Here is a 25,644-nt window from a genome sequence, read left to right as displayed (position 1 = left end):
TGAGAAGGCTGAGTAAAAGTGATAAATACCAACATGACAGAGTTTGAGGGAGGTGGAGATCGTAGAGAATCAACGTATGTGATGGTGACGATGCCAGTCCAGACATGCCAGTGTGCCAGCATAGACCAAACCACAGCCGTAAAGAGGCTGACAGACACACTCACATCTGTGTCACACCGCTACACACACACACGTAAACACTTACACTTCAGTGACATGCCGTGTGTGTATGTGTGTTAAGAACAGGTGTGTTGGCACAGGTAAGGTGCAGCATGCACGTCTGCCCCTCCTCTCACTGGCATTGTGCTGCGGGTCTGTTTTGATTTTTGAAAGACAGTGTCAGATGAGTCAGGCGCAGTAAAAACTGCATTGTGCTGACACACTCTTGCAGAGTGACATCACTTGTTTTACACATATTTACAATGGGGCAAGTTGTCACTATATCTCAAAAGAATAGGCGTTTGACAACATTATGCAAATGTTTGTTGTGCTTGTGATATTATTTATACGTTTTTGTAGCTGGTATATAAGTGTATACAGAGAAACTTTTTTATGATTGTTGTTGAAAGTCAGAGAAAAAAGTGTGACAACTAGCCCCATTCTCCCCTTTGTATCCCAAACATCATTTATCAACCAGTGCTTTTTTACGCAGATCCATTCACCCAACTCTTTTCACTCTCGCTCTTAAACTTTATTGCCACCTGCTTTTGCTCGTCTTGTGATGAATGCAAATCAGCTTCTCTTAAACACTAACTTATCACCATAAAGTTCGCCAGGGAGGACGACTTCGCCGTGCCTGTACAGATCGTGGCTTGCTTGTGATGCGTGACGAAAACTGTAGCTGTGTTTGGTGGTGTTTGCAATTACCCCAGTTTACAAACCGGCACATTACTACGTGTGAAAAATCTGCAAGCAATTTGTGGCAGTGGGGAGAGGAATGGCACATGTATCCCAGAGGGCCTTGAGGGACGTGGTCTCTGAGCGCTGGAGAAACCACGGCACGAATCCGAATAAGCGATTTTTAGGAAAAAGCATGCAAAGAACACTCATATGTTAAAATATTTAATAAGAATTGTACTTTCTGAGCTCATTGAATTAAACATTGCTAAAGGCAAAACTTAATATGTAAGAAAGGAAGTGCAAAAAAAGACCACAGCAGATTATATCTACATAACATTTCAACGTATAGCGGCATACCGTTTCATCAAACATGCCTCAAATTTAGCAGTCCTGAGGTGATAACATCTCGTACGCCTTGACATCAAATTACAGTATGATCTCATACATCCCCATGATTTCTTTTCCCCTCGCTGGCAAAAGGAGGCACATAACTGCGCTGTATAAATGCAACGTAAACAGCGATGGCTAAGATAAAACTCATTATAACATAATTTCCCGAGTAGGTGTTGCAGGAAAGGATGTAGTTTATAAAAAACAAACAAACAACAGCTACAATATCAGTAAGTGCACTGTTAGACTTTTTATTGTATATATGCGATAACTAACTGGCAATGTGTTGCTGTAACTGCCCCATAACAGTACCATAACGGTACATGTTTTTTTTACAATATGATGCCTTTACCGCAGTTCTATTTTACAGTATAATACCCTTACTGTAACCTAGTTTAAAAAAAAATATGACCTTGAAGGGGAATTGAACCCAGGTCGCCTGTGTCGTAGGCACATAGATATATTTAATTTTTCCATTGTATATGCTTTTATAACACTATTTTATTCAACTACAGTAGCACTACTGCTGTTGTTTTACAGCAGTCTACCGCTAATTTAAAACATACAGTAAATCACTGTAAATTAAATGTTATTACCCTAATGCAATGGATATTACAGTAATGAACTGGAAAAGAAAATGATGGTATTTTACTGGGCATTTTGTGGTAAGTAACTGTAGTAATTAATTACAGTTAAGTCTAACAGTGTGGCTAGAAATAAACTTTAATATTGAACTATTAATCAATTATTAAAAATGAAACAAGAGTTCAGATTAAATGCATGAGTGCTTGAATAAACCATACAGCTTAATGCAACAATGAATGTAGCTGTAATATTGTTTGTTGTTATAATATGATTTAATTGAAAAAAGTCTTGATAGTCTACCTGATAAAGTGATAGTTCATCCAAACATGACAAATGTGTCATCATTTACTCACCTTTATGTTGTTCCAGTATATGTTTCTTGATAAATGACGGTATGTTGACGGTACCCACTGACCTCCACAGTAAAAAAAAAGCAAATACAATGGACGCCAATGGGTACCGTTAACTGTGTGCTTACACTGTAAAAAAATTCCGTAGAAATTTCAATGTTATTGCAGCTGGGTTGCCGGTAATTTACCGTAGATTTACATTTATGTAATTTACTGGCAAGAATTTGCTCAAAGTTCAATCAATTTTAAATATTAACAAGTCTTTATCTTTACAGAATAAAACTATACAATAACAACCTCATGCAAAGCATTCTGGGAACCAGAAGTCATCATCAACCTTTTTCTGTTTTTTGCTTCAGATTTTGTTTCCCAGAATTTCCCAGTTTTGCTTGATGCTGTTTTTTTAGTTTTACTCTATAAAGACAAAGACTTGTAAATTTTTAATGTTCATTTAACTTTGAACAAAATGTTGCCAGTTAAAAACATAAATTTAAATCTACGGTAAATTACCGGCAACCCAGCTGCCATTTCTACGGAATTTTTTTACAGTGTACCATCATTTATCAAAATATCTTCTTTTGTGTTCAACAGAATAAAGAAACTCATACAGGGTGAGTAAATGATGACATGATTTCCATTTTTTAAGTGAGTCTAACATCCTATTTTTGTGTTAAACCCAAATCTTCTGGCATTATAGGAACACCTGGAGAAACTCGAAATCCTGTCGTGTATGTAAAACGGCTTTATCTCTCCTAGTCTGGTTGTTTGGAAGTGATTATCTTAATATACAAGATATATAGTGCATTTTTTTCTTTCTGTCCTCTAGGCAAAATCTTCTGGTCTGCTAAGTGCATTGTTGCTGTAAGCATTATCACAAATCTTGAGGCAACTAAATTTGTGTCCGATTGCAACATACCACTGAGATATCTTCACGGCCCGATGCACCTGACTGCCACACACTGCTTTCACGTTCAAACTGAGGCTGTAGGAACAAAAACACCTTTCAAAACATTATAGGTCCTGCATTAGATTCATGTGACCGATAGGCTTTTACACAATATGAGGTTTCACATCAATTATTTTAGCATGTAAGTGAAGTGAAGAGTGTGCAAACCTGACATCTATACCAAGAGAAAACCATTTACTACAAAGCCTGATACTCCCAAAATAGTAAGAAGCACCGCATGAAATCACGAACAATATCTTCAGCCCTACGCACATCGTGCGACCGCGGTGTTGCGGTGCTGACCGCCACATTGAACGGCGGGTCTATGACATCATCCAGCAGCGCCGGCTCTGTGCCGTTTCAGCTCCGAATGAGTCAAAGCAACGTCGCTGGCCACTGCCTCGATTAAAGCCTGCCGATTGGTTGGCAGGATACGCCACATGCAAATAGATAAGCCGCTGTGCCAAAACTGTGCCCATGTTACCCAGAACGATGGAGATTACCCAGAGACCCATTTTTAATAGCGTTAGCGTCACCTATATGGTTGAACAGTGATGAATTGATGGTGAGGTGTTTCTTTCGTTCACAGCTGATGAATAGAGGTGAAAACGTATAGCATGATGTGGGATTTTAAGAAAGTAAAAGAGGAACAGATGCCCCCGCGAACGCACACGCACGCAAATTCACACAGGCACTACAGTTGCCGAGTGTTGAACGCTTCGCAATCAAAGAAATAAAGGGGCAATCTAGCACACAAACAAGAGATTCCCCATCGTCGCTGCCAACAAACCAGGCCCTCCTCTCACAGAACAAGGGATGCACTATTGACTAAACCCCCCTCACCCCACCACTATTTTTCTCTCTTCAGTCGCCCCTCTGCCAGTCTGCGAGGCGTGATGCCAACCCTTTCCACTGCCGGGCACTCTGCCCTGCCCTTTATGCAAATGCATCACTGCCATCACAACCCCTACTGTCTGCTCTTTGCCATATCTTTAACTATCTTTCTCTCTCCCTGGCACTTTAGGCAGTCGTATGTTGTCTCTGTTTAACACCTTTTGTAACCACGCCCCAATGCCACGCCGTCGTCTCTCACCCTGGTGCTCGTATACTGTCTCTTTAAAAAAATCTCAGATTGGTTCATGACTGAGTTAAGGTGCTTGCAAACACCCAGATTTCTACATAACTACATAAAATCATCCTACTTAACGTAAAGAGCATTCTGTAAAAATATCTAAACTATGTGTTATAAATATAATTTTATATCCTTAAAGGGACACTCCATTTTTTTTAAATATGCTCATTTTCTAGCTCCCCTAATCTGCCGGAACCACTTTTAGCATAGCTTAGCATAATCCATTGAATCTGATTAGAACATTTAGCATCACACACAAAAATAGTGCCCTTAGTAACGGTCAATAGCGGGGGACTATTTTTGGGCACTGCGTAATAACATTGAGCCTCCTGAAAAAGTCCTTGATTATTGCGCCGGAATGAGGGTATAGTTCCTAGCCATATCGGCGTAAAAAAAAATCGAAACTTAACATTTTCCGTCGATCTACGATGTAACTACTACACACTGTAAAAAATACTTTGCTGCCTTAAATTTTTTTGTTAAATTAACTCAGATTTACAAGTCATGTCAACAGAGATGAGTTGTCACAACTAATAAAATATAGTTGAGAAAAGTCAACTTAATTTTATAAGTTATAACAACTCATCTCTAGTCAAGATAAATCATAGTAAGTTGAAATGACTTGTAAATCGGAGTTGATTCAACAAAAAATTTTAAGGCAGCAAAGTCTTTTTTACAGTGCAGAAGAGTCAAGTTTTAAAAAGGAAAAATATCCAAACTCTTTGGTTATTTTTAGCACGATGCTAATGGTCTAATCAGATTCAATGGATTATGCTAAGCTATGCTAAACGTCGTACTGCCAGAACCGAAGATCAGATTAATGGATTTCAAAATGGTAAAAATCAAATGTTTAACTCTAGTGGATCAGGAAAATGAGCATATTTTCAAAAAAAAGTGGAATGTCACTTTAATATTGACTGAGAAAGGTCATGTCGAAGATTGAAATTAATGTGAAATCAAACTTTGATGCTAAAGTTAAGATTGAGGTGAGACTTGGATTTCACAAACACACTCACAATAGAAGAGAAACTAAATAAACTACACTCCTATGCTGGGTTGTTTGAACCCATTTTTGGGTCAAATATACAAATTTTCTGAATTAATTTAACCCAATTGTTCGACTCAACAAAGTTATTTTTATTTTTTTGCAAACCAATTACCATTTGTAAAACCATGGCTTAACTACAGTATAGCAACCATGGTTTATTGGTTTCATTTGTGGTAAAATCATGATTAATTTTAATAAGGGTAACTCTCTGAGGTGAGATGTAGCAAAAACATACATGCTTTCTCTTACATGCACTTTAGAAAATAAATGAAAATAAATAAACGAAACTTCATTGAAAGTATTATATTGATAAAATACTGCTTTGATTTTGATTAATGGCAATAAAGATTGTTTTTAAATCAAAGTGCATTATAGGTACAGTATAAAAGAGTAACATTTATAATTATGGAGGTTTAACTATAGAAATGTTAAAACTTTAAAAGGAAAAACTTTTTAATTGTCAGATAGATTAACCAACATTACAATGCATTAAACGGGTTTGTACTTCAAAAGTGTAAAATACAGCCTGTATCTCTGAATTGAGAAGTGGGTAAGAAAAAAAAAGACACAGATGGAGGAAGAAAATCTTAAATAAGGCTAATGGATGTTTCCTGAATGGTGACTCTTGTACAGGCAAAGCAGATCTGTGCCAACACACACAACAGCCAGAGACACACTTTTATTAATATTACTGTTAAAAGATATTAAACACTGTATAAACATATCTGCTTTAATATTAATATACATACCAGCATAACCTGGGGACACAAATCTTTCAAATTATACATGTAAACTACTTAAAAGTATTTTATGTAGTAAATCAGTCCTTTGTCTTTATTTTATATACATTATGTATATTATATATATATACTAGTAGTACTAAATGAAATAGCGTTCACACTCTATAAGGGTCTGACACTAAAGCACTTTCTTATCTAAGGTGAAAGTACAAACATTGAACTCAGACTGGAGTGAAAAGTTAAACACCCTCTTCCTATCTGTAAATATGACTGCCCACATCCCTTTCCTCATTTCCTGCTAAAACTTCCTCCTGCTGAATGAATAAAGATACAGTAAGTTCACCTCTCCAGGAAACCAGCGAGCTGACGACAGACAGCAGTGGGAGGTAAACATAGCAAAGAAACGGCCAAACGTGACGACCTGCATCGCTAACACCACGCATTAAATCGACGGAAGGTCGACTGAAACCGAATCAGCAAACCCAGACCGCAATTTAAGGTCGAATTACAATGTATTAAAGAAAAGCTCTGTGATTATTTACTCATCCTTGTGTCGTTGGAATACGCTGATATTTATATATGAGGAGTTTATTTTTAATAGACCTCAACAAAAAGGATTCAAGTCTTCATCTAGATTCAAATGAAATTAATGGATGCACTGGTTCGCATCGAGAAACCCAGTGTGAACTGGCCGAATGGAAGATGTTGCAAAACTATACATGCTTTGTTCTTACATGACCTTTAGCGAATAAATAAAAATACATTTTATGTATTATTTATACAACTTATAATGACAAATGTTTTTTTTGGATGTTTCTGAACAACATAATAAGCCATTGTTAACTCACCCTAAATTTTAAACCATAACCTCAATCCCAAATAGATCCATTTAAATACATTTTAATCTGAATAATCTGCAAATTCTGCATAAAAGTGCATGTTACAGAGCTAAAAAAGCTAAATGAATAAAGCCGTGGATCAAACTACGGGATTTGGTCTCTCTCGCTCTCTCTCTCTCTCTCTCTCTCTCTCTCTCTCAAGGGGCGTAATTGGGTTACGGGACACAACCACACCATTGTTTTTACAGGGGATGGATTGTACCAGCAACATGCCTTTCTCACAACAAATGTATTTTAAAAGCGGGAAGGCTTCTCTTTTGTTTTGTTACTGTTGCTACGCCTCATTCTTTACTAGACAAAGGTATAAAAGCTGTCACTGGGACGGTGCTCTTTAAAAAGGTCCTAATACTGTATGTACCATTTAGGTACAGATAGAAGTACCATTGAGGTATACCAATATGGACTTTTTTTAGTTTTTTTTTCTTCTTTTCATCCCTTTTCGAATAGGCAAAGGACATTGACTATAGTTAAAAAATCTTTGGGGGTAATTATTGTTTATTATTAAACATAATAATTATTATTATTATTATTTTATGTTTTGTGTGATTTGTATTCTTGATTACATTGTCTTGTTTAATTTTCTTTTTTTGCATAAATTTGAAATAAACTAACTGGGATGGTACGCTTTAAAAAAGTCCTTATACTGTATGTACCATTTAGGTACAGATAGAGTTCCATGTAACATTAAGGTATACCAATATGAACCCTTTTGTGACCCACTTAAATGGGTATTTCTATCCTGGGAACCACCAACATATTTTTTATGGAAATATGAGAAAAATACACATTTTCCTAGTCATTTTATTAATGAAATGAATGGTTATAAAAATGTAATATATAACAAATCAAAACTAGTCATTAATAGTCATCAACCACACGCAAAGCAACTTTGTGCCCACCCACCTTATCTCACTGTGCAACCCACAAGTGGGTCCTGACCAAAGTTTTAGAGAAAAAAGTGTACTTTTTAAAAGGGTACCACCCTACCCTCCTTTTTCTGAGATATTTTAGGCGGAAGATCCTTCTGTCTGGAGTCGCCTACTATATTTCCTAAACTTCCGCTAACCCATGCACTATAGCTATGATTTATTTGTGCATGGTCCTGTCCAATGCAAAATGCATAACGCATATGTCAAACACAGAAAAAAGACAATAACGAGAACAACGTCACAACCAAAACCAAATGAAGTTGCTTAAAAAGCCAAAAAAAAATCACTTTGTAGGTGTGAGCAAAAATTAGGTCGTTGAAATTTGGCCCTCCTTATGATGTCATAAGGAGATCTTCTTATTATAATAATACCGCCCCCTTAATCTGCACTAGAGCCCTGCAAGCCCGTCGTGGCCGGGCTCGGGCCGTTTTTTCGGGCTTATGTTAGCATCTCTCCTCATTGTTTGTGTGTGTTTTCGTGTTTAGCAGAGAAAGCGCGCATCTGAGAGTGCGCATCCGAGCGAGAGAGCCACATCAAAGAGCGTGCACGACAGAGAGAGCTTAAAAGTGATTGATATTGGTCTCGGGTCAGGTCGGGTTCGGGCTGAAAAAATTGCAGGCATTGTCGGGCTGGGGTCGGGTAGGGCTTGAACACTACGGGCCAGGGCCGGGTTAGGGCTGGAGTTTTTGGCCCGTGCAGGGCTCTAATCTGCACTATCCATCCACAGCACTACCATTTAGTGCAGAGAGAAAAAATTATTGACAACACATTTGAGTTTGAATTGCATTAAACCACCATTATTGTGATCAGTGTTTGCACTTCATCCGCTCATTTGCATTTTAAAGGGGCCATGTCACAAGATTTTGTTAAGATGTCAAATAAATCCTTGGTGTCCCCAGAGCACATATGTGAAGTTTTAGCACAAAATACCATATAGATAATTTATTATACCATTTTAAAATTGCCACTTTGTAGGTGTTTACAAAAATGTGCCGTTTTAGGTGTGTCCTTTAAAATGCAAATGAGCTGATGATAATGCAAACACTGATCACAATGATGGTGGTTTGTTGAAATTGAAACTCAATTGTGCTGTGAATTATTTTCTCCGTATCTCTGTCTTTGCAGCAAATGGCAGTGCTGTGGTTGGATAGTGCAGATTAAGGGGCGGTATTATTATAATTAGAGCTCCTAATGACATCATAAGGAGAGCCAAATTTCAACAACCTATTTTTACATGCTTGCAGAGAATGGTTTACCAAAACTAAGTTATTGTGTTGATCTTTTTCACATTTTCTAAGTTGATAGAAGCACTGGGGACCCAATCATAGCACTTCAACATGGAAAAAGTCTGATTTTCATGCCATGGCCCCTTTAAACCCAAAACGACACATTTTTGCTCACACCTGCAAAGTGGCAATGCTAAAATTTTCATGCATGGGCCCTTTAAATTACGTGACCCTATAAAAGGTGAAAGGTCTGTTTGGATATGTTTATATTAGACATCATTCTTTCTTGATGTAAATAAACTGCCATTATGCAAACAATTGTTCTTTTTCAAAATAGGCAAGGTTATAAAAGTTTTTAAAGGGAGGGGTAATGATTGCCATATCTTTTGTTGTTGTCATTAAGCAATGGTATTTTGGCACAGATTCATCTGTCACTTAAAGTCGGTCAAAGTAGGTGGATGCCAACATGACATGGAAACCAAGAACGAAAGGAAAAAAAACGACCCAGACGTAATTAAATAACAGTTGACTTGCAGCGAGAAAAAACATGGTTTGTGCCAACCACAAAGTGCATTGCAAAGAATATTACCAGCAGTCATATTTTATGCATACTGTATGTATGATTTGTATATTGAATATACACTCTTAAAAATAAAGGTGCCATAGACAAACCATTATTTTTGGCTAAATTATTTCATACCTTTTACATTCAAAGTAAAAAAGGTTTTAAAATTTTTGTAGATGCAACAGGCCGTGTTTCATTAGAAAGAAAGCAAAACCGATCTGTTTAACTATAAAAAAAATTTTATCTGATTAGGTCTCGTTCCTGGTTGCACATAAGAAATGTCGACAAACTGCTTTAGATGCTAGATTCTTTATACAGGACTTTCGATTAAAAAGCTGCTCGATTTTCATGCACGGACGTAGCTGCACTTGATCTCTCGCTTGTGGTTTCCAACTGGCGCTGTGGAAGACGGCTGTGTACATTTTCTGCTTTCACATATGGCTCCTATTCCACATGTATTTATCCGAACTACGTCAGGCTCTCTGCAGCTGGGTGGAGAAGGAGAGCGAGAAAGAAACAAATACTGAGAAAGCACTAAAGTGACAACCAAATCAATTATTGGTAGGGCATTTTTGGACACTTGCTATTGTATAGGTTGCTAACAGATGGGTGGTCGCTTTGCTAAATAGCATCGCATAGAAAGGTTATAGAGCGTCTCAACCTAACAAGCACGATTTGAGGTGTCATTTATGTTCGTAGCGCAAACGGTGCATGACGGGTTACGTGCCAAGCGTTAATGCTCGGGGCAGGAAAAATTCACTCGGCTCAAATAACGGTCCGACTAGGTTAAACAAGGATACGATAACCTTGGAAATCTTAAAATGTCTTTTGTTTTGCAGCCCTCGATTCATTTTATATGTTGTCTTGGGGTTAATTCAACCGCACGCTTGGCCGCAGAACTCGAGCGAAATGCTCCAAATGACTTTCTGGCTCGCGTTGGACTCCTGGAGCCGCGGCCAGTGCAGTTCTAACTTTAGTATGGAAATAAAAAAATGACATATGAAAGCAAACACGAGTTAACATAAGGAAGGCGATATGCAACTTTTCTTGGCCCGCTCATCTTTTCTTTGTTTGTGTAAGTCACGGCACATGGTGAATGTCATCCTGCATTAGGCCGCTCTGAGATTTGTGTTTCGGCTTTCTTGTATTTGTCTTGAAACCACCCAGAGTCTGCGGCGAGCGCGGGTAAACCGTTGCTGTCGTTTCTCTCGAAAAACAAAGTTTTGGGACCAAAAAGGGGGAAACTGTGTTAGGCGGCGGTCCGAAAGGACATACGCATGAGAAAGACATTGTTCTTTAAGAGACCAAATCAAAACAGCTGGACATCTGGTTATCTTTGTGGAGAACTGTCGGATAGGGAACAAAGCGTTTTAACTCGGCCGGTTTGAAGCGCAGAGCCATGATTAGTCTAACACACACTCCGCAGGGAGCTACAAATGCGATATCATGAGCTCACTCTGACTTCAGTCCATATCCTATTCCAGATCAAATGTAGAAGGACATTAAGTGAATCTGTCCCAAAGCAGGTCATAAACAAATGGGCACAAGGCTATAAAATCCTTTTGTACTTTTGCGTGAATTACTGATAAGGCCTGAAACACAGTGGAGAGCGCAAAAGCCCGTGCTTGCTACTCACCTGTAAGACCAATTACAGTTAAAACCTCAACTCTTTCTCCTGGACACCAATAAAATTAAATGAGGAGCAAATGGAAACTTTTGCTAAAGTCTCCTAGATCAAATTATTCTCCAGAGAAAAAGACTCTCACCAAAATCTCACAAATGTTTCCATTAGAGACCCCTGAAAGACCCCTGAAAATCCACTAGTGTAATACAAGATAATTAAAGATTTTAATGATAACAAACATGACATTTGCCCAAAAACAGACCCTATCTTTGCTAAACCAACTACTATAATTGTATTGTGTCAGTACTATATTACAACAATTGCCTTATTTGTTATTGTGGGATAAACATCTGAGACAAACTTAATACACAAGAGAAACTCCTGAGCTATGAAAGAGCAACGTTTACGCTTAATTTTTTAAAAGTTTTTTTCTTAAAATTTCCAGACATTCATCTGGGAAACATAAATAATACTGGCTGATAAACCGAATGAGTTTTGAATTACACACAGGAGCGTTTCGGTGGGAACCATCTCAAAGTATGTATGGGGAGCATGCTATAAATCATCAGTTCGGCTCATTAATTTTAAATATTAAGTTTGCTTTCAACTAAGGCTGCACGATATTGAAGAAAAATGTGACAACTTGTTACAACTTGCTAAATAATGCGCTATACAATATGCAGTACAAATGCGCTTTAAGTTTGATTTTCAATCAAACTAGAAATTGTAGAAATTAACACACCATCAAACTTCTTACCAGTCTCTCTACTTTTGCATAACTTTTTTAAGTATTTCAATCATTCAGTTATTGTGATATATGTGGATAAATTGACCCATATTGCAGCCCTACTTTGAACATGACATTTGCCCAAAAACAGACTCTATAAATTTTCAATCAAACTAGAAATTGTAGAAACAAACACACAACCAAACTTCTTACCAGTCTCTCTACTTTGTGTCGACTTTAAATTTTGACTATGCATAATAACTTTTTTAAGTATTTCAATCATTCAGTTATTGTGATATATGTGCATAATATTTCCATTTAATCTCATTTAAATAGCTGTATGTGAAAAACAACTGAAAACATTAACATGTGGGTTTTTTTACAGGAGACATTTCCAAAGCTTGCTACACATCAATATTTTGGACTTTCTTTCTCTTGAGCTTCACTTAATGCAAAAACCAATGCTGTTAATCGCTTCACTGTTTCCCGAGAAACATCCCGTGTTACCTTTAACCACAAGAAAGGAAAGTTAAAACAAAAAGCTTGCATGTCAGGTATGGATTTTTCATCCGAACATCTATCTGTAAAGCTTGGGCCCGATGATTAACTGTCTGGTAAAACCGCACAATGTCATAGTGGCACAGGGCGGCAACTTTCACTGTAGTTATTCTACACCACACAAGGCCTGTTAGAAAAAGCTTGTGGCCTGCAACCACAGCCAGCAGACGCTCACAGGAATCCTGTCCACACACACACCCTCCCCTCGCTGGATCTCTGTTTGCTCACAGCTGCCGAGCCTCCTCAGGGTTCATGTGAGGTAAAGATATGCTATATTATGCAACCGTGTATAGATTTTCCACCGCTGGACGTTGGCCAACTTCCTGCTCGCTTAGAGACGGGCGACGAAAGCTGTCGAGTTTGTTCCCGCCAGTGATGATTCCTTACAGGTCCGCTCTGCTAAACAGCACGGACCGCCACGGCACGCGGCCGTGAGTAATGCTCCACGTATGTTTGTTTACAATCAGATGTTGTTAACAATGCTGCTTTGTGGAAAAATGCGTCCTTTCGCTGTACTGTTTTGGCCTAGTGGGTTTGGTGAAGAAAAGACACAGCTTTCCTCCAGCAACTCCACACCCACAAACCTCCAAGACAGGAAAACACTCTGCAGAGTTAACTCACAAAACGTCTGTTGCTCTCACACGCTGGATAAATAGCTCAGGGTGAAAAACAGATTTGTCTTTAAGTTAATGATTTTTAACACTCTGTAATCTTATCTGAGATGATCGAGTGCTGATTTCACAAAGTTTTATTGCACTGAGGCTGCTTTTGGCAGACATGCTTGGGTTTACACTTCATCATTCATTTAAAGCTGAAATCCGTAACATATTTGGTTAAAAATAAACAAAAATCGTTATTAAATGAGTACATAATTTCCGTACCTTACTCCATGTAATAACGATTCATAATTTGTGCTATCAGATCAGATTTGTACGTAAAGTAACCTGCAAATTTATGCTTCAAACAGAGATGGCGACAGAGAGGCAAAAGTTACAGATTGCAGCTTTAAAGGCGCGGTGCATGATTTTTGAAAAACGCTTTGGAAAAGGGAGTCAGGCCGAGTACCGAAACACACTTGTAGCCAATCAGCAGTAAGGGGCGTGTCTACTAACCGCCATTGTTGCCTGGGTTGCGTATGTGTGGGGTGGGTCTATCAAAAGAAGGTCCAGATTCTATTGGGGTAGGGGCGTGTTTGTTTAAGTGATTTCAAATGTAAACATTGGCTTTCAGAGATCATGCACCTCGCCTTTAAGCACCAACTTTGTCTCATATGTTTCTCCTAAAAATGAAAGCAGAAACAGATGAGAAATGAGTAAAGTAAACTTCGATTTTTTTTACATGTACGCTTGCGTACTCGCACAGTCAAACACACTTGCATAGCATACTTCATTTGGCTAATACAAATACCAATGATGCAGGGGTCAATGTATAAACAACCTGCACCTGACTGACGTTTTCAACTAACCCGCCCGCAACTCAGACCGCAAATAAAAATATATATATATATATATTTATTTTTTTATTTATATACTGTATAGAAGGTTTCATCGGACGCACGTGATACACGTCTGGATCCGAACCTTACTTCCGGTTTAGTTTTTTTTTAATGGTCTGACTAGTTGCTAAACTGATCTCTTAAACAAATGCCTCGTCGAAAATAACAAATGTTTTGGTTTCCTAGGTAATCTATGTGTTGTTGTTTTGCTTGTTATATAAATAAACTACGTTTAAAGTACTTTGTTGTTATATATTATTAGCGGAGTTTACCGGAAGAGACGTGCGTACCGCAACAGCAGCTTGTTTATGTTGTTACTGCTGAAACAGTCTATATATTTATAAAAGGAGTAATCGTTTAAAATAGTTAATTGGCATCTTTATTTTAAACGACCCGACCGTTTGCGATGCCCGAATATCATTAAAAATATTTTTGGATGACTTGTAACCACGGGTGAGCGCAGGCACCCACTCATTTTGGATCAACTTGCGCATCACTGACGCATACACTCAACACATACACATTGCGACAAATCACAATATCTCCCCTGACCTACATACTACATACTCCTTTATGTGCATGTGCGACAAAGTATGCACAACTACAAACGTGTGTACTTTCATAATGCCGAAAATTGTATGTGTTAAAAGCAACCAAGTCTCACGAAATTTCGTTGTATAGTCACTTACATTTTTGATTCTTTTTTCGTGACATTATCACGAATTTTCGCGTTTTTCCATGATTGTATAACGACTTTCTGTTTTCGTGTGATTATCACGTATTGGTTACTCAACTTTTTTGTCCTATTTTCTTACCATTGTCGCTTTGGTTCAGGGTTAGATTTACATAAAATGACATCCTTACCCAAACGCAACTCTAACCCTAACGCCAGGCAACATATAAAAAATAAATCCGAAAAAATAGTATAAACCAATACACAAAGTGACATTCTAATGCAAACACCAAATCTAACCCTTATACCGAAGCGACAATGGTTTGAAAATAGGAGAAAGCAGTTGAGAAACCAATAAGTAATAATCACACGAAAACAAAAATTGGTTATACGATCATGAAAAAACGCGGAAAATTCGTGATATCACGTAAAAAAGAATCAAAAATTTACGTGACTATATAACGAACCTCTGTGAGACTGTGTAGGTAAAAAGTGAAGTATACTCAGGCCTTAAGAGCACAGAGCTACAGAATTAACTTTATAATCTTATACATTTGCTACAGAATATGTAAATCGGTGGTATGTGGTTGCTACAATAGGTGGTTGCCTAACTACCACCAAAACTTGGATTGGAAAAATGTATTCCAAACTTTGGAACCTTAGAAATCCGAGTTTGAAACCTCTTGATGATTACTTCTCTTATTTAGATATTATTGGATCACTTGGAGAAATTGCTTAATAAAATCGTCTATGAGAAACAACTGAGAAATGAAAATGATATCATACTGCAGGCTCAAAAAAAATCAGTAACTGGAACGCTCATAAAAAATAGCTGCTGGCAAATCAAATTTATAGACAATCTGAACAAAAAACTGTCGATTTTCTCCACAGCTGCTGTTGCATGGAAGTCTACTGTACATGTGCAACAGTGAGCTTGGCCAGGTTCAGAAGAAAGGTGCTAATGCGATGCACGTTGACAGTCAAGAGTTTGTGGAGGCCATATGGGTTAGGACGAGTCAGGTGAGGATCCGGCACACGTGGTGCCGTTAGGGTGCGACGTTCGTATTCACGCGTGCGTACTGCCAGCGCTGGCCGTGATCTGCAGTCGCCACCAGATTGACACGGATGAGTAAAGAATGCACACCTGCGTCTCATGTGTTTAAGTGTGTGCAGGTGCGAGAGTGTACACGTGTGCATGTGTCCAAATGCATTATGCATGAGGGCAGAGACTTTTTAATGAGTGTTTTAATTGACTGTAAGTAAGAGCAGGAAAAAAAATTAATGCCGTTAAAGGTTTGCATAACACCTATTTTTAAGTGGCTTTCAATGTGACTCAATCAAAATTTAGATTCAGAAACATCTCGCGTGTTAAGATATGAACTCATTGTGTTAAGCTGAATGCAAAACTTACATCAAAAGATGCATTTTTTAATTATAAAAGATTTTATTAACTTAAATGTTGGTGGTACTATCTCTTTGGCCAGCCAATAGGAACTATTCACATGTTTGATAACCAAAGTCAGTTTAATCACTAGTGGCACAGAGATGGCACACTTAATCTAAACAATTTATTCAGTTTAATAGCAAAAATAACCATATTGCAAATTAACATGATATAAAAAAGACTCATGCTGTAATATAAGACTTCAGTCGTACCAGCCAACCCTGCTAACAGGGTGTGCACTGCAACGGATCGCCTATATTGGGATCGGTGAGATCTGGGTCAAACGGTTTGACCTCCGGGTGAGTCTCATAACAAACATAGCGGCCTTAAACGTCTCGGCCGTTTGATTCGTGCATCAAAAACAAAGCAAGTGATCTCCACCGACAAGAGCTGGAACCAGTGGAGCGCAAAGCCAAAGCGGGAAGATTTGCCTAGCAACACCGTGTGCCCAACCCATGCCAACGCTGGCATAGCTATCCGCCGCAACCATCCCCACCCATAAATCTAACAAACTCCTCGCAGAGGACTCCTAAAAAAAACATCGTCCTAGAGAGAATGAGAAAAGCCCAAAGGTTTATGGACGCGTTCGGCGAAGACGGTTTTAATTTTGTACGTCTAACGATGCACGATGTACGATTTCGTGGGCCTGTTAGTCCATCTGCCAACCCTACCAAATAGTTACTATGGGAACTGTTTTGCCCTGGTATAAGTATGCGGGCCTTCGCTAGTATTTTCATAAAGATGGTTGTGATCAGCTCCAATCGTACGTTACGTGCGCTTTGCGGCTTACGTGTACGTGAACTAAATTATGTAATTTGGGTACGTGTGCCTTCCGTCGCCATAGCAACAGCACAACATATCAGCAACCACAGAGCCGCAGCGGAGCTACGGGCAGCGCCAGGACGCTGCCAGGGTTTAATCCATGCCAGGAGTGACATGAACGAGAGGAAAGAGGTGGAGGCAGCCGTCTACACACACACACACACACACACACTGGATATCCTCCTATTCTTTTTGATGGAGACTCCCATGGCAATGGCAGTAGGAATCCATTCTCCACGCATGCTGAGACAGCTGTGCAGATAGTGGACAAGAGCCGATTGGTTTGGGCCTTTCTGCATGAAGCTTAAGATAAGAACTACATGGTAGTTTATTCTAGGCGGTATTCATCCGTGCCAGCGCTCTCTGATTCACAGCGGCTTTGTCTCTACAATCACCTCATATACTGGACGTCAAAATAAAACGGCTCTCTGTGGCATTTATTACATCCATTATGGGCTGAGAATTTACTCCTGTGCTTGTCGCTCTATAAACCTTGACGTGTTTGCTTGAAGGGTCTTATAAAAACACTTAAGGGCTTCTGAAAACACGAAACCAAGTTGAGAAGTCGATGAAATCATGAAATAAAAATCTTTAAAATTCCAGTTAATCTCATCTTTCACAATAAAAAGTGTTTGGTGTAAATATACTTTAATTTTCAGATCTGAAAACATAATTTCCAGTCTAAAAAATATAAATAATTGATATTAAATGGATTAAATGTCTGATGTCAGAAACCTGAATACATTTACAAATGATGCCAAATTTAGACACTGTAAAAAAAACTTTGCTGCCTTAAAATTTTTTGTTAAATCAACTCAGATTTATGAGTCATGTCAACAGAAATTATTTGTCACAACTTATAAAATATAGTTGAGAAAAGTCAACTTAAATTTATAAGTTATATAAAACTCACCTGTAGTTATAACAACTCATCTCTAGTCAAGATAAATAATAGTTAGTTGAAATGACTTTTAAATCCGAGTTGATTCAACAAAAAATTTTAAGGCAGCAAAGTATTTTTTACAGTGTAGTTGTTAAATAAAAGCAAATCAATTACAATCATAAAAGCACCAAAGTTATTTTATATTTTAGCATTAAAATATATAGTAGACTTTAATATTTACTATAGTAAACTGTAAGAAATGGTTATACTTTAATTAAAATTATTATTTTCAACCCAGCATTGGTTTAAAAAGGGACAAACCCAGCCGTTGGGTTAAATTAACACAGAAAATTTTAATATTTGACACATCAAAACACATCAATAGGTTTAAAAAACAACAGTTTGAGTTAAAACAACACAGCAAGGGTTAAATTACAACCCAGCAGCATAGGTTTGTCCCTTTTTGACCCAATGTTGGATTGAAAATAACCCAGCTTTTTTGGAGGTACCATAATGTTTTTGAATCTTTACCATATTAAACATTAAAGTATATTACAGAATTAACTACAGTTTATCAATACATTACAGTATTACTACATAATACTGTAGTATACATTAAAAAGTGTACTTGTTTCTATAGTATACACTCAAAAAAGCTGGGTTATTTTCAACCTAGCGTTGGGATCAAAAAGGACAAACCCAGAACTCTTGGGTTAAACCTGTTAGGTTAAATTAACTCAGAAAATGAAAATGTTTTCCCCAATAATGGGTCAAAACAACCCAGCAGTGTCTTATTTATAACCAAACAGGTTGAGTTAATCTCTTTTTGACCCAATGCTGGCTTGAAAATAACCCAGCTTTTTTGAGTGTATACTATAGAAACAAGTACACTTTTTAATGTATACTACAGTATTCTGTAGTATTAGTGTATTGATGAATGAAAGTAAATACTGTAATATACTTAAATGTTTACTATGGTAAAGATTCAAAAACTTTATGGTACCTCAAAAAAAAATGCTGGGTTATTTTCAATCCAACATTGGGTCAAAAAGGGACGAACCCAGCCGTTGGGTTAAATTAACCATGAAAATGTTTATATTTGACACAACAATGGGTTAAAAAAAAACATTTTGGGTCGAAACAACCCAGCATACGGTAAATTACAACTCAGCGGCCTGGGTTTCGTCACTTTTTGACCCAATGTTGGATTGAAAATAACCCAGCATTTTTTTTTTTTTTTTTTTTTTGAGGTACCATAACGTTTTTAAATTTTTACCATAGTAAACATTAAAGTATATTACAGTATTAACTTCAGTTTATCAATACATTAATACTCAATAATACTGTAGTATACATTAAAATGTGTACTTGTTTCTAAAGTATACACTCAAAAAAGCTGGGTTATTTTCAACCTAGCGATGGGTCAAAATGGACAAACCCAGTTAAACCTGTTAGGTTAATAATGCAGAAAATGAAAATGTTATTTGCCTCAACAATGGGTTAAAACAACCCAGCACTGTATAATTTATAACCAAACAGGTTGAGTTTATCTCTTTTTGACCCAACGCTGGCTTGAAAATAACCCAACATTTTTTAGAGTGTACTATTATTTATAGCAGTTTACTATAGTAAATACTAAAGCATACTAGAGTATTTTTAGGACTTGTCCATTATATTATAGAGTAAGTCTGTTATAATTGTCATTCATTTATAAATTAGTTCCTTACTCAAATCTATAAATTGTATATATTAAATATCTTTAAATGGGACATTTCACAAGACTTTTTTAAGATGTAAAATAAATCTTTGGTGTCTCCAGAGTACGTATGTGAAGTTTTAGCTTAAACTACCATAAGGATAATTTTTTATAGCATGTTAAAATTGCCATTTTGTAGATGTAAGGAAAAATGTGGCGTTTTGGGTGTGTCCTTTAAAATGCAAATGAGCTGATCTCTGCACTAAATGGCAGTGCCGTGGTTGGATAATGTAGATGTTATTATCCCTTTCTGACATCACAGTGGGAGCCAAATTTCAATGACTTAATTTTTCACATGCTTGCAGAGAATTGTTTACCAAAACCAAAGTTACTGGGTTGATCTTTATACATTTTTTAGGTTGATAGAAGCAATGGGGACCCAATAAGCACTTAAACATGGAAAAAGTCAGATTTTCATGATACGTCCCCTTTAATGAAAACTTTATAGTGCGTTTGACATTTGACATCCTCGGTCCCCATTCATCTTGACTGTGTGTAAAAGAAAAGACAGAATATTTAATTAAAAACTTCAACAAACTGAAGGTGAGTGAACAATAAATGTCATATTTTTTTATTTTGGGGGGTGATCTGTGGCTTTAAAGGCCTTAAAAACATCCTGTTGAATTCCAAGGGTGCTCATGAAAGTCAATAACAAAAACAAGTGGACCTCAGGGGAAAACCGTTAACAAAATATGATCCCTTTAACGTGGTCCCTGAACGCCACAAAATATCATTGTTTATGGATCTGAACCATTACTGCTCTTACGGAGGGTGAACAGGACCTTTGACAGTCGGCTAGGGGATACGGCTGTCGCCTGTGAGAATGAATAAGTAAAAGGAACACGGTGTCTCTGTGCCCGTCTGGCATTGTAAGCATCCCTGTATGCCATGAAACCAGCTGGACTCAGTGCCACTGGACACCTTTGAGCAAAAAAGACTCTGGTTTCACCAGCAGACTGCCTGCCTGTCACATGAGCGCACACCGGCGTAACGGCCCTCTGAACTCTTCCATAATCCCGTCCGTACCCCACCAGAGTATTTTTACATGGACAGAAACCTTTGATTACAGAACCACAGCTTTGACAGGCATTATATTTATCAGTCGATGAACATTATGCAATAATAGCTGATTGATTTCAATGAGACAAAAGTCAAAGTATTTTTTCCATGTCTTCTATAATAATACATACAAAGACACATTTTTATACCACCATGCTTACAAACCAAAAAACTACCAACGTATAAAAGAAAAATTTTGTGAGGGTAATAAAAGGACGAGTCAAACTTGCGTGTGAATGAATCTAAAAGTGAATAATGGTGAAATGATTCAAATTGAAAAAAAATGTCAGATTGTAGTGCTGTCACTTTTCGATCTCAAAGCAACTCATTTTCCAGACCTGGAAAGTGAACAGGCCGCATAAAGCTCTTTGTTACCGAACGATCACTATGATCTACACTAACACTGCAGTCTTTTATGAGAAAAGGTTAAACCTAGACTTAGGCATCTCAGCCTTCGGTTTAAATGGGATGAATCGATACAGATCCTCTTTACGGACGGCAGCAATTTTTTCCTGAAGCAAGATACATACCATACACTTCTCTTTAGCTTAGTTAGCGTCAAAAACTGATTTGATCAAAAAGTCCAACCTGATCTCACAGGAACTCGAATTTAGTTTACGAGTTGGCTAATTTATATAAATACGAAGTAAATCGTACAAAAATGTACAATAATTTGAAAATACAATAATGATACCACATTCTAATCACGCCCTAAACCCTGGGCCGAAAGCAAATTGTACAAAAACGTATGAATTCAGTCACACGAATTTGTACAAATTAGCCATCTCGTAAAACATGTGCGTTGAAAAGTATCATAAACTTACCAAAAGAAATGGCAGCTGGGTTTTAAAATATTTTTAAACTTAACTTTTTCCTCGCCATTGACGAGTTAACTTGTCAATTAAGAGAAATTGCTTCCCTGCCAATGACGAGTTTTTCCGGCAATCCATGTTTCGGCTATTATCCACCGGATGGCGCTCTTACCCGATTTATAAAACCCGAAGCAACCCCTTAGGTCAAACTCCGTGTATGTTTTGATGAATTCTTTGCATCAGATCTCTATGAAAAGTCCTTCACAAAAATGTAATTATCTCAGATTATTGCTCAAAATTTTGTATTTTTGAAAAAACCTACCCATATTTGAGAGGTGATTACAAGAGAACAAATGAAGGTAGGATGAAAAAATGTTTTGTTTGAAAGCAGAGGGTCTGTTCTTTCATTTAATGTGTTTATAAAAAGGCATTAAAATTTTGTGAAAATGCAGGCGATGGCTGGCAACGTTTTTTAAAAACGCTGGCACGGAAAGAGTTAACATTGCTTCTATACAATTAGCTTTAAATCATCTCTACGTCGGTCATTCGCATTTGTTCTTCACTATAGACATTAAGCATGTCTTTGTCCAATTTTCAAATACTTTGCAACATTTTTCGCTTCACCTTCCACCTTCATCTTTTTAAAGGAACAGAAATTTGTTATCTTTTTTAAGCAAAAAATATGTTTGTGTCTGGAATAATTGAGAAAATGACTACTTTTATGCATTATCTTAATGAAGATTGAGTTCTTTAATAAAGTTTTAGTTTAGATTAAGTTTGCATTCAGTTATAGTCACATCTAGTTTTTGTGCATTTAAACCTACTTTACAACCTGTGCAATAGTGATCAACTATGAAGTATATCAAAGTGAAGTATATCGATCAGTCACAGACAGTCCTGTTGTTATCAATAAAGTTCAATGGTAACAACAACCATTAGTTAGCTAACAAATCTTTTTGGGTATCATACTCTAGGACTGTTATTATAGTAATATTTGGCCATTTTAAGACTATCAGCATTGACTGATGCCCGATTGGTCGTTTATCATGAAGTTGCATTGTACAAAGCAGTATTATATAGGCCATCACCCACCCTCCTATCTACATATTGGATCTTATTGGTTTATCACTACTGCAAGAGACAGACAGACAGACGTGATAAAGTGTGGGGTAGGCCAGAGACCACAGTTGAGATCGAGATTTTAAGTGGTATGTTAACATTTGTTTTTATGTGCATGTCTACAAACTTATCCATGCAAATGCATTGCTTAAATACATATGTGCTAATGTTGCTTCATGCATGATGTTAAAGTGTAAGCCCAGATATAACAAGGGTTAAAATGGCTGTAAATTCAGAAATTTAAATATCTGAAGCTGGGTTTCTTTTTAAATGCCTTATCCTCTGGAAGTCGCAGTTGTCGGCTGCATCATCAAGGTTTATTACTTTAAAAAAAAGTAGTTATATTTTGAAGTAAGAATAAAACTGAAATTCAGAAAACCTGCAGCCAATAAATGTGGCCTCCGGAGGATGCAGTCTCCGAAATTTGATGATTATGAATAAGTGTGAATTGTACACGCGTCCAGGCCTAAAAAATGCAGGTGTGACCCTGCAGCTGTACATGATCATCTCTCTCTCTCTCTTTTTAATTATATGAAACACAAGTACATAATTAGATACCATTTTTGATGTTGACCCTCATTTTCACCACAAAGCAAATTGATTTAATTCAATACGACCTCGAAAGGCTCGTAGCATTTTTATGGCATAAGGGGTAGACTGTGTTACGGTAATTAAAATGAATCCTAAAAAGATATTTATCTCTAAAACAACTGCCTTCAAATTATATTTTAACTTGTCAGACAGCCAAAACAAATGTTTCTTTTTTTTTCTAGCAAACACTTTTTCTTTTCCGCAGTGAAAACATTTTAGATTAATCACAACCCCATATGTGCTTTTTGTTTATCTTATTTCAATTTAAATATAAGTTGTACTTAAAAGCAAAAAGCCCACGTATAATCTAAAACACACAACTCAAATTTATTGATGTGATATATCCTCGAAATTCCAGATGGTAATCGCTCACCGCAGAAAAATCACTTTTAATTCACATGAAATGACATTATTAGTCTTCCAGACCTGCTTTAATTATTAATGGTCATCAAACAGGCCAAAACGTGAAGCCATCCATCAGCCACGAGTCTCCGAAACTCAAGCACAAAACTGCAGGCGCATTAACACACGCATACGCTCTCTCCCTCTTCTCCGAGTTTTCCATGTGCACAATTTGAAAACTTCCTTTAAACTGATTTAAGGTGACAATAATCAATGTAAACACGTGAAGCTGTTCACATCCATTATAATTTACGTGCATCGAAAAACCAAGAATGGAGAGCTGCTGTTTTTTCACTCCAAACAGATCAACTTAAATCTTTAATCTATCCAATAAAAGCTTAAAGTCATCCTGTTTTATGTTAATATAGCATATTTGCTTTTCTACGTGCGGTTGACCCTCCGGCGTTGTTTTCACTGGAGCAGACGCAGGTACGGTTCAGTGAAACATAAACAGGAAAATATGCAGATTTCAGGCCCAAGAGATAAATCTGTTTCAGTCTACGTACTAAGAAAATATCTACACTATACACCAAGAAGGCAACTTACAGTAAAGTGCACATAAATAATACATTTACAGAAATGCTTTAGAAACCTAACTAATGTATTTAAGTATAAAAGAATAATTCCACGTTCAGATTGCACCAATCTTCACATCAATTAAAGTATACAAGCGTGCACACAGTAACTATTGTATTTTAAATGGAAAACAGGCCGTAGCTTGCATGTTCAGAAGAAAACATGCGCTCCCTGTTTCTGCAAGCGTGTGTCGGGGGCATGGAAGTAAAATTGTTTTAATAGAAGCGCTGTAAAATTCAAAAATGAATTACACATGCGGTGCAAGCCAAGTGTCCACTATAGCAGAAACATAAACAACCAACGCCATCTGTCTGAAAGAGAGCTTTGACTAAAAACTTTAAGGAACAATCCTGAAAAAGGGCCAGCTACCATTTCTAAAGACAAAGGATCTCCAGAAACCAGGGAAAATTAGCTGTCAACTCTGCAAATTGTCAAATTTAAACCGTGATGTGCGTTTGTAAGTTTAAACAGATGAATGATAAATGAGAATATTTCTTTGTCCATACACTGATTGAAAAGGCCAAGTCGTAAAAACCTGTTTGGATAGCTGGTGTGCTTTTCAGTAACAACTGAACTATTTTGCATGTGTTACCCTCATAATACTGTCAATCTAAATTCATCAGTGCCTTTTACAGATTACACATCATTTGCATGCATAAACATAAAGAGCTTTTAATATAAGTCTTACACTGTGCATTATTTAGTAGAACCCCAAAAAGGTCCAGAAATCAAGATGCAAAAATATGCAAATATGAATACAAAAGAAACGGCATTAAAAAGCTTTTTATCATATAGAAAAAAGAAAGGGTCAAATAGTAAAACTTTTAGATAGACAAATGCATGAATGCATGTAATCTTAAAAGACTAATTATGGTGAAGCAAAAAGAAAGTCAAAGTGGACCTGTCGACTTTACATTGGGCAGTAAAACAAACAAAAAATGAGATAAAACAACACAAACTATGTATTTTATATTTCCTAAGGATAAAATGTACAGCTACATCATGTGCAATGCAAGTCACTTTGCTTTGAAAAAGAAAAGCGTGTCTGCCAAAATGCATAAAAGTCAAATAAACAATGTTCCCTTTGAAATAATATCCAAAATCCACGTGCAGCAGCTTGATGCATTCTAAAGATGACATTAAATCAACAAATGCACGAGACTGATGGTTTGTTTATAGTCGTATAAGCTCACAAACTTTATAACTGCAGAGAATTTTCTGTGAAATGCATTCAAACAAGAGCCTACAGAAATAACTTTGTGCATTGGCATCAGTTTGCAATTTTTATAAGTTTTATACTGTATAAACAGTACAGATGGTTCTCATATAGAGTTTAAACATACTTTGTATTTTCTCCAAGTGCACTGAAACAAACTTAAAAACATGTCTCTCCGTTTGAAAATAATAATTATAAAACCAAATCTTCTCTTGCACATCCATATAACTTATTTTA

At 37.0% G+C, this 25,644-nt stretch overlaps 1 protein-coding gene across 17 annotated transcripts in view; it reads right to left on the bottom strand.

Moving 5' to 3' along the window:
- Positions 1-25,644, bottom strand: part of nfixb (nuclear factor I/Xb) — a 189,707-nt gene that overhangs the window by 127,929 nt on the left and 36,134 nt on the right. For 11 of the 17 annotated variants that reach the window (XM_073813763.1, XM_073813764.1, XM_073813774.1 and 8 more), the window contains one exon: positions 3,082-3,147. The exons of the other annotated variants lie outside the window; for them this stretch is intronic. In XM_073813763.1, the coding sequence (XP_073669864.1) occupies positions 3,082-3,147 (66 nt within the window). The remainder of the gene's footprint in view (positions 1-3,081; positions 3,148-25,644) is intronic. 17 annotated transcript variants of the gene reach the window in all.

The sequence above is a fragment of the Paramisgurnus dabryanus genome, chromosome 3 (genome assembly GCF_030506205.2).
Source record: "Paramisgurnus dabryanus chromosome 3, PD_genome_1.1, whole genome shotgun sequence".
In the NCBI taxonomy this organism is placed as follows: Eukaryota; Metazoa; Chordata; class Actinopteri; order Cypriniformes; family Cobitidae; genus Paramisgurnus; species Paramisgurnus dabryanus.
This window is presented reverse-complemented; position numbering and strand designations above follow the sequence as displayed.